A 9485-nucleotide genomic window follows, 5' to 3' on the forward strand; every position below is an offset into this window, starting at 1 on the left:
GATTCATTTTTAAGGCCTAGTATAAGGCGTGGATTTTTTAAAGATTCATTTTTAAGGCCTAGTATAAGGCGTGGATTTTTTAAAGATTCATTTTTAAGGCCTAGTATAAGGCGTGGATTTTTTAAAGATTCATTTTTAAGGCCTAGTATAAGGCGTGGATTTTTTAAAGATTCATTTTTAAGGCCTAGTATAAGGCGTGGATTTTTTAAAGATTCATTTTTAAGGCCTAGTATAAGGCGTGGATTTTTTAAAGATTCATTTTTAAGGCCTAGTATAAGGCGTGGATTTTTTAAAGATTCATTTTTAAGGCCTAGTATAAGGCGTGGATTTTTTAAAGATTCATTTTTAAGGCCTAGTATAAGGCGTGGATTTTTTAAAGATTCATTTTTAAGGCCTAGTATAAGGCGTGGATTTTTTAAAGATTCATTTTTAAGGCCTAGTATAAGGCGTGGATTTTTTAAAGATTCATTTTTAAGGCCTAGTATAAGGCGTGGATTTTTTAAAGATTCATTTTTAAGGCCTAGTATAAGGCGTGGATTTTTTAAAGATTCATTTTTAAGGCCTAGTATAAGGCGTGGATTTTTTAAAGATTCATTTTTAAGGCCTAGTATAAGGCGTGGATTTTTTAAAGATTCATTTTTAAGGCCTAGTATAAGGCGTGGATTTTTTAAAGATTCATTTTTAAGGCCTAGTATAAGGCGTGGATTTTTTAAAGATTCATTTTTAAGGCCTAGTATAAGGCGTGGATTTTTTAAAGATTCATTTTTAAGGCCTAGTATAAGGCGTGGATTTTTTAAAGATTCATTTTTAAGGCCTAGTATAAGGCGTGGATTTTTTAAAGATTCATTTTTAAGGCCTAGTATAAGGCGTGGATTTTTTAAAGATTCATTTTTAAGGCCTAGTATAAGGCGTGGATTTTTTAAAGATTCATTTTTAAGGCCTAGTATAAGGCGTGGATTTTTTAAAGATTCATTTTTAAGGCCTAGTATAAGGCGTGGATTTTTTAAAGATTCATTTTTAAGGCCTAGTATAAGGCGTGGATTTTTTAAAGATTCATTTTTAAGGCCTAGTATAAGGCGTGGATTTTTTAAAGATTCATTTTTAAGGCCTAGTATAAGGCGTGGATTTTTTAAAGATTCATTTTTAAGGCCTAGTATAAGGCGTGGATTTTTTAAAGATTCATTTTTAAGGCCCTGTATAAGGCGTGGATTTTTTAAAGATTAATGTAACCGATTGTCATATCTCGACTAGCTGAATCGATCTTGACATGTGGGTCCGTCGGTCCGTCCGTTTGTCCATTATAATTTGTAAACACGATACAGGCCACAGTTATGGACCAATCTACACGAAATTTTTCATGTATGATGGGTTCTGGCTAATGAAGACCCCTATTGTTTCCCTAAATATTAAAAGATCGGTTAATATTTAGGGGATAAAATAGACAAAATACTTAATTTTTGTCGGTTTTTCGGGTCACTCTAGAGGGCGCAATTACAGCCCAAACATCGCGAATGTTTACAGGGAGAAGGGGATCGGGCCAAAGAATAAGCATGCCTGTTATGATAAAGATTGGTCAATATTTAGCGGGTCAAATGGACGCTGACTTTTGTGTGAAGAATGACAAAATTTTATTTTTACTCCTTAATTAAATATACCAGAGAAATTGATAGTTTATCTAAGAGAAGTGGTTGACCTTTAGATTGATACCTATTACATTGTCGTATGTACTCGGATGTGGGAGATACTATAAGTAGGTACTATAAGTTCATGCATATTTTAAATCTTATTGGCCTTTAGGCTTTTTTACAAAATAAAGTATAAATAAAAAATAAAAATAAAATATTTACAGGTGCTTACGAGAGATGTTATTTAGTAAACTGGAGGGCGGAAATATAGCGCTGATCGCTCTGAAATGTTTCACGATGATCTAGTTATGATCAAGAACAACGCGTATAATTTTCGGTGATGATCAGACAGTAATTAGAAGGGCTATAGTGAATATTAGCAATATTCGGAAAATATGTCAGTATAAGGAAGTGGTGCTATTGACCGCTAATTGGGCAAGAGGGAGTACAAATCCGCAGAAAGTTATAGTTTCGTGGTAGTTGTGTGGGGTGTCGTATGATTGGCCCCTTACGACTATACTGCTCCGCTCACTAGTTTAAAGACTTTTTTTTCAATTATTATAATCTTGACATACTGTAACAGTTTTTTTCTTTAAATATTTATTAAAGGGCAATATAAAGCGTGGATATTAAAACTACAATATTTTATAAAGTCTACTACAAGGCGTGGTTTTTATAAAAAAATATTTTCAGGATTTTAAAAATTTATTTTTCCAGACCTACTATAAAGCTTCGATTTTTTTAAAAAATATTTTTCTCCGCATACTACTAGGCGTGGATTTTTAAAAAAATTTAATACATTTTGTAAACTCCAAATATGAAATGTAACCACTGTATTTATTTATGTTTCACTAGATATTGACACATGTGTTGAATGGTGATTAATTAATTTTTACTGCTCTTTTCATTGTAGCTTCATAATTGCATACACCCATTTAATCAATTTGAAAATATATGACCTAGACATTCGAATTTCTTAGTACCCAACCAGCTGAGATAATAAACTTCTCAGAAAGTAAAAATTATAGATAACAAACGTGTCAACACAATTTAACTGATAACAAACCTCATTTGGGGATACCCTCTCAAATGCTATAAATAAATTTAATTACGTAGAACATAAAGAGGGCTATTAAGAAAATTAGAGATAATATAATGAGTATTTTTGATAAAGTTGATTTTTTGGAGAGTACTCATGATATTTTATACTGATAACATAATAATGGATTAATGTTTATTTGCAAAATATTGAAACAAGTGTTATATTAATGGGAATTTTAATTTTAGATACAATCGGAAGAGATGTCTGCTGAGAGATAATATGAAATGTAATTAACCCAGGGGAAATGTTGCTGATCTTTAAATTTGAGGTAAAATTAATTAATATAGGGCAAATTTTTAGTGACAAATAATTTCAGCGGCTCCAGTAATATTTATAATTGTTAATGGGTAATTTGGGTATCGATTTTGATTTTTTAGTTCCAAAGTAAGATTTTAGTAAATTGTTATTTTGTATTTAATATTAATGTACATGGTTATCCATTTCGTTGTTTCAAATTTAAACGTAAACAAAACCAATATAATTTTTTTTCATGATATGTATTTTTTATTTCAAAGTTTGAACGTTGACATTATGTGTAAAACACTACATCATTTAAATGACCTCCACGCGAACTGTTGCCAGAACTGATTATTTTGAGGTAATTTTTGACCATTTTGCCGCACATGTTGAGCGGTATCTCAGCCAGAACAATTAGTCGAGGATTCTCAGATCCCAAAATATGACAATTTTGTTTATTAAGATACCCGTCGTTGGAAACCATAATCTCCTCTTAAGGGGACCCCCTCCATTCTCGGGGTCAAAATTTTTGTTGATATAATTCGAATCTACACTGATTAAAGAATGTCTCTACAAAATTTCAAGTGAAAACCTCAAGAACTCTTGAAGATATAGCCGATTTATTGTGTCAGCATCAAGTGACGGCTGAAGGGCTTCTCAATTTTTAAAAGCGTTTTTCTCTAAACATTTTTTTGCGAATGGCGGGCACGATAACTCAAAAACTAATAATCCAATCGGTTCCAAATTTTGCAACGTTTCTCTGGGAGTGTATAGCTCTCGTATGAACTAGGATAAAGCCAATCGGTGAAGATCTTCCTTATTTTTTAACTTGGTTTTTGGTAAAAAATCGGCGATTTTCCAAAAATATTTTTTCAAAGGTCCACCATTTTGTTAATTTTAGAGCGAAGTCAATAATCCTAGTTCATACGAGAGGCAGACATGTACTCTTTCTAACACCGTTGGAATTTTCGGATTCCGATGTTCCAGTGAGGAGTTATCATGCCCGCCATCAAAAATAAGGACTTTTCTTTAATTACAAAAAACAATAACAAAATTTTTTTGTAAATTATTTTTCTTCTCTTTTAAATCTTCAAATATATATGTGCAAAGTTACAAACCTTTACAAGCATTTGTATTCATTTACCAGCCCATTGAAAATCTTGAAAAGTTAAAATCGTGAATTGGGGGGGGGGGGGGGTTCCCTTAAAGCATGTATGTGACTGTGGCGCAATCACCATTTCTGTAGTATGTTTTAATAATTGTATGCGTTGTTAGATAGTTAAGTGATCCATTTTCGTCAATGTCTGACTTTTTTGTTTTAAATAACTACATTTGTTTAAGAACTTAGTTCTTTATATGTCGGATTCCAGTTCTATACTTTTGAAACCTTGAAATGGACAAACCTGTAATTTAATGTATTATCTACTGTATGTATGGGTTGTTTATATGATCTTTTAAATGATTAATTTTTGGTATAAGTGACATCTATTAGAGTATAGCTCCACTATATGCGTCTTGGCTAAATGATCTTCGCACAATTTTAGTTCAATCATACACACGTAGATGACAGTAATGCATAAATATGGCTCACTGTAAAATCACGACATAGTTCGCAATCTTTAAGATATAGCTTCGAAGATTTTATATGTAAAATTTCATAAATAATATGCATATAAGGTTGATCGATTGATTAATGGGGTTCAATCCCGATCTGCCAGAATTTTAATTAGTTGGCCAGATTCTTAAAATTTCAAATCGATTAGCACGAAATATATGCCCTCTAATGTGGTAATGGTAATCATAATAGGTAGATCTCTATCAACATTTACGTATAACTCCCACATCCGAGTACATACAACAATATAATTGGTATCAATTTAAAGGTCAACCACTAGTCTAGTATATACTATGAACTCATAGACAAAAATAAAGTTTTTGGTCCACTTCATCCCCTAAATAATAACCGACCATTACAAACCACAATAGGGGTCTTCTTAAGTCAGAACCCTTTCTACATTTGTGAGAAATATTTTCACTCCCGGGAAAATCTAAAAACAACAAATTCCAGAGGAATTAGAAAGATAACATGTTTCCGATTTGTAATGACGGATCATGAAAATTTTTGAAATCAACACAAATAAAGCCAACAAATTAACCGATATTACTCTTTCTTACTCATATATTTTTGAGAGGGGGATTTCAACGCTTTCATAACCTAAATGTTAGTTATTGTTAATTTTAAGAAAATAGGATGTGGTACACAGAAAATGTTTTTCTCCTTTGGCAATAATGTTCTTCTCAGTTTGATTAAACACGGCAAGATAGGCTTATAAAACGCTGCTCTTCCGTAAAAATACCTAAAACGGGGTTGAGCCTTTATAATGGGCCTATCTATATTCATAATTCTTTCCTATTATTCTTTATGCAGAATACGGAATAACCATAAATAATATACATACATTTTCTGGAGTATGGCAAACAAATCTATGATCCTTTCTCTATTGATTCTAAAAATAAAAAAAATCCCAATTTCATAAATCATTTTCTTATCTTTAACAAACTCTAATAATGACAAATTTCATTGAAATCATCAAGTGGATACAAACAAATTTATTAATTGTCTCAAACATTTCCTCTAGAGATAATTCCACACATGGGTTATTTTTTTGTAGCTCGCAAAATCGGTTAATGAAAAATGTTTGCAACTGCAGATAACTAAGCGTATCACAGTAGTCAATTATCTGAAAATAAATGTTAAAGTTTGCCATCCCCCTAAATTCTATAAAACAACAAACATAGCTGAAAATCAATCAGTAAGTCTCGTTTATTTACTCAAAGTGAAAAGTTAAGCAAAAATGTTCTTCAAAAATGTGTTAATGCTTTTGGTGGTGGTGATTGCTGCAGTGAAAGCACAGGTAAAGTGATTTATATACGATTCTAAATGTCGTCTACCAATTTGAATTTAAATAAATATATGGAATTAAAATTTCCACTTTTACTATTTGAAACCGAGTGTCGAAAACGAACGAGTGGAAAAACTTAAATAATATTAAGTTTTTCCATTAATATTAACCATTGGATATAGACGGATGTACTAAAGTTTAAAAAATTGTGAAAGTTTATTGGTATTTCAAATAGGGTATATCGGTCCACGTTTCGGTATAGCCCACCATATAACGGTATCCTCAAATATTCAGTATTATGGGGATTTTTGAAACTTTTTTCAAGCGAATTGGCTGTAATTTGCTGCGTTTTATTCTAATTATTCCTAACAATATGACCAATATTGGTTCAATTTTTTAGTGTACACCCCTACACTTTTTACAGAATCCACTGGAAATTGGTATTTTTGATTAAAATTCGCTATTATATCTGCCTACGAAAAATGATCAATAACGGTATCCCCTATATTCCGTATATCCTTGATTGCAATTTGTTATTTCAATCCTGGTCCGCCTATCACCCCAAAGATCTGTATTTTCAAAAGTTATCAAGTTTAGACCATGTTTCCGCGAAGGCTCCGTTATTCGGAATTTTGGGCATGCTTGTTAACCAAATTGGCTCATGTCAAATTTCGATATTTTGGAGAGTTTGGACAAATCAAATTTCAACCAAATTTTTTAGGTCCATACCTAGATTTCCTTAGACGTTTTCAAGGTCTAAGCGAGGATTTTCTTAAAAGATTTTTTTCAAATTTTCCTAAAAATTTTTTGTCATAATTTAAGCGTTGATTTTCAAAAAAAAAAAAAAAAAATTGTTCATGGTTAAAGCCTGCCAAAGCGTGGATTTCCTTAACATTTTTCCGGGGTACAAGCGTCGATTTTTTTAAATAATTTGAAGGACTTCAAGAGAAGGACTTGAAAGGCTTCAAGAGATATAAGCGTGAATTTTCATAAATAATTTTTTCAAGGACTTCAGAAGAGATGGTTGTGGATTTTCTTAAATAGTTTTTTGAAGGACTTCAAGAGATATAAGCGTGGATTTTCTTAAATAGTTTTTTGAAGGATTTCAGGGGATATAAGTGCGGATTTTCGTAAATAGTTTTTTCATTGACTTCAGGAGCAACAGTCGTGGAATTTCTTAAATAATTTATTTAAGGTCTTTAGAAGCAATATACGTGTTTTTTTAAATTGTTTAAGCACTTCAGGAGCAATAGGCGTGGATTTTCTTAAACAATATAGACCATACGGAATTACTACGGAATTTGTGGAACTGGATTCTGATGTATAAGCATGTTGTCTGCTGTATATTTAAACCAGTGTGCGGAGCAGTATATTCGGACGGGGACGAACATATGATACCCTACACCCTACCACTGAACTCTAATTGTCTGTGTATCTAAATATATTAGGTTGGGGAAAAAGATATCCATCGCTTGGTGCCAATTCCAGACTGTGTGGCAGATGCATTAAAACTTCTCAACCAAGCTCCCGAAGATTCTGGCGAGTCGCTGTAGATGTATGTGGCCTAGCGCTGTCCTGGTGGAACACGTCACCTCACCTATTGGCCAATTCTGGCGTTTCTGGTCAATTGCTATCTTCAAACGGTCCAGTTGTTGACAGTAGGGATCAGAATTTAGCGTTTGTCCATATGAAACCAACTCATAATAAATAATCCCCTTTCTGTCCCACCAACTGCATAGCAGATCATTCATAGCGGTTAGACCTGGTTTGGCCACCGTTTGAGGTGCTTCACCGCTCTTTGACCACGATCGTTTTCGCTCAGAGTTATCGTATGTGATCCATTTATCATCTCCAGTTACCATCCGTTTAAGAAATGGGTCTATCTCATTCCGTTTGGTTAATGCTTCGCAGATGGAAATTCGATCCTTCCTTTTTTTCTGTTGATTGGTGTGGCACCCAAACATCGATATTCCTTTTGAATCCAACTTTGTGTAAATGGTTTAAAACAGTTTTATGGTCGATTCAAACTAGAAAAGCAAGCAAAAACAAATTTTTGTTCCCTTTTATCCGCAAACTAGCATCATATCATGTGCGAAATTTATAGAGATCATTCTTGACCATATCCTATCATTCTGAACCATATCCGGAATTTAATGAAATATTTCCTAGCGATCAGCGTGATATTTATGTTTCTAGTGTGTTAATGGTAATATTGAACAACACCAGAATACGTAGACCTCCATCGTCATTTTCGAAAAAGTGCGCAGCCCAAATCAAACGAGGAATATTTTTGTAAAATTTGTCCTCCTTCTACAGCGAATACATGTGCGTCTTTTTCATCCTTATTTCATTTATATAAATACTATAAGACGAAATATTTTGACTTCAAAATATTCTACAAACATTTTGCTCATACGATTTTAGATAGGGTCCCCAAAGACATGAAATCGATATTCTATAAACTGTGTATATTATATAATTTAAATATTTTAAATAAAAAAAATTATTTCAATATTTTTTTTTAAAGAATACCACAAATAACATCACAGCCATACGCATTGATGACTACATTGCTGCCAATAAGCGCAATTATGAGAACAACGTGAAAGAATATGACTTCAAATTGCAAGCATTCGAAGAACTTTACAATGGGCGTCTTAATACCATCGATGTTCAAAAGGACTTCATGATTGATTCTCTGAAGCTGACCAACGAACGTTTGAGTACATTGGAATTTTTGAGCGATTATAGTAAAAATTGTGTTGCCAAATATCAAACCACTTTGCCCACGGAATACAATGTTACAGTGACGCTGCAAAATTGCACTGCATCGGCTAAAAGTTATTACAATACTTTGGTGACGGATGCTCGTACTACACGCAACAGTTTGGAATATTATTATGATGTAACTCTAAATAATGAATTGAAGAAATGTGACAATATTGTGAATAAGACATCGCAGGCAAATTACACACTTTGTGTTACCAATGTGGTGAGTAAAAATATATTATTTTCAAAATTCAGAAGATAATTTAATATTTTCCTTCATTTGTTTACAGATCGAAAATGCCAATGTCTATACAATTGAGAATCGCAAAGCATTTAATAGTCAAATGGAAACGGCCAACTGTGCAGCCAATGGTCAAGTCCACAAGGCATTGGATTGTAGTTTTACGGCCCAAAGCAATACCTTCCAACTGATGTCGACCGTTAACATTCAAATCGATATGTGTATTCAGGGTACCAATTCTACAGCCTGCAGTGGATACTATTGCCAAAATGTTGAACGTATTCCGGCTAATTCCATAAATCCGAAAAATCAGACCATGACAAATCCCTTCTTTGGCCGTAATGAGACACTTAGCTGTTTGATGTTGGATATCGTTTAAACTGGACAATAAGACCATGCCATAATTTAATGGAAAATTAAGATAAAATCTAGGAACAAGAGAGATGAGAACATATAATAATTTTATGATATTTTTTGGAAGTAGTAAATAAATAATTACTTTATAATCAAAAAAATATTTAATTCTAATGAAACAAGCAACAAGATTTTGGTGGGTGGAAAATTCCTTATGGTGATGAAAGACTTCGAGGAGTATAATAAAAACCCAG

The 9485-nt window shown here is 32.7% G+C and overlaps 1 protein-coding gene across 1 annotated transcript; it reads left to right on the forward strand.

The window, feature by feature from the left end:
• The first annotated feature begins 5819 nt into the window (after positions 1–5819).
• LOC133335999 (uncharacterized) lies at positions 5820–9256 on the forward strand. Its single transcript, XM_061544291.1, has 3 exons — positions 5820–5879; positions 8395–8859; positions 8927–9256. The coding sequence occupies exons 1-3, from the start codon at positions 5820–5822 to the stop codon at positions 9254–9256; spliced, it is 855 nt and encodes a 284-aa protein (XP_061400275.1).
• Positions 9257–9485: the final 229 nt, after the last annotated feature.

This window comes from Musca vetustissima, unplaced genomic scaffold (assembly GCF_032173495.1).
Source record: "Musca vetustissima isolate MV318-11 ecotype Yass unplaced genomic scaffold, APGP_CSIRO_Mvet_v1 utg470427, whole genome shotgun sequence".
Classification (NCBI taxonomy): domain Eukaryota; kingdom Metazoa; phylum Arthropoda; class Insecta; order Diptera; family Muscidae; genus Musca; species Musca vetustissima.

Bases quoted from the DNA above. Each gene is read 5' to 3' on its own strand.
- LOC133335999 (XM_061544291.1), top strand. From the start codon at position 5,820: ATGTTCTTCAAAAATGTGTTAATGCTTTTGGTGGTGGTGATTGCTGCA. The intron at 5,880-8,394 runs GTAAAGTGATTT...TTTTTTTTAAAG, and splicing joins TTGCTGCAGTGAAAGCACAG to AATACCACAAATAACATCAC. The intron at 8,860-8,926 runs GTGAGTAAAAAT...ATTTGTTTACAG, and splicing joins CACTTTGTGTTACCAATGTG to ATCGAAAATGCCAATGTCTA.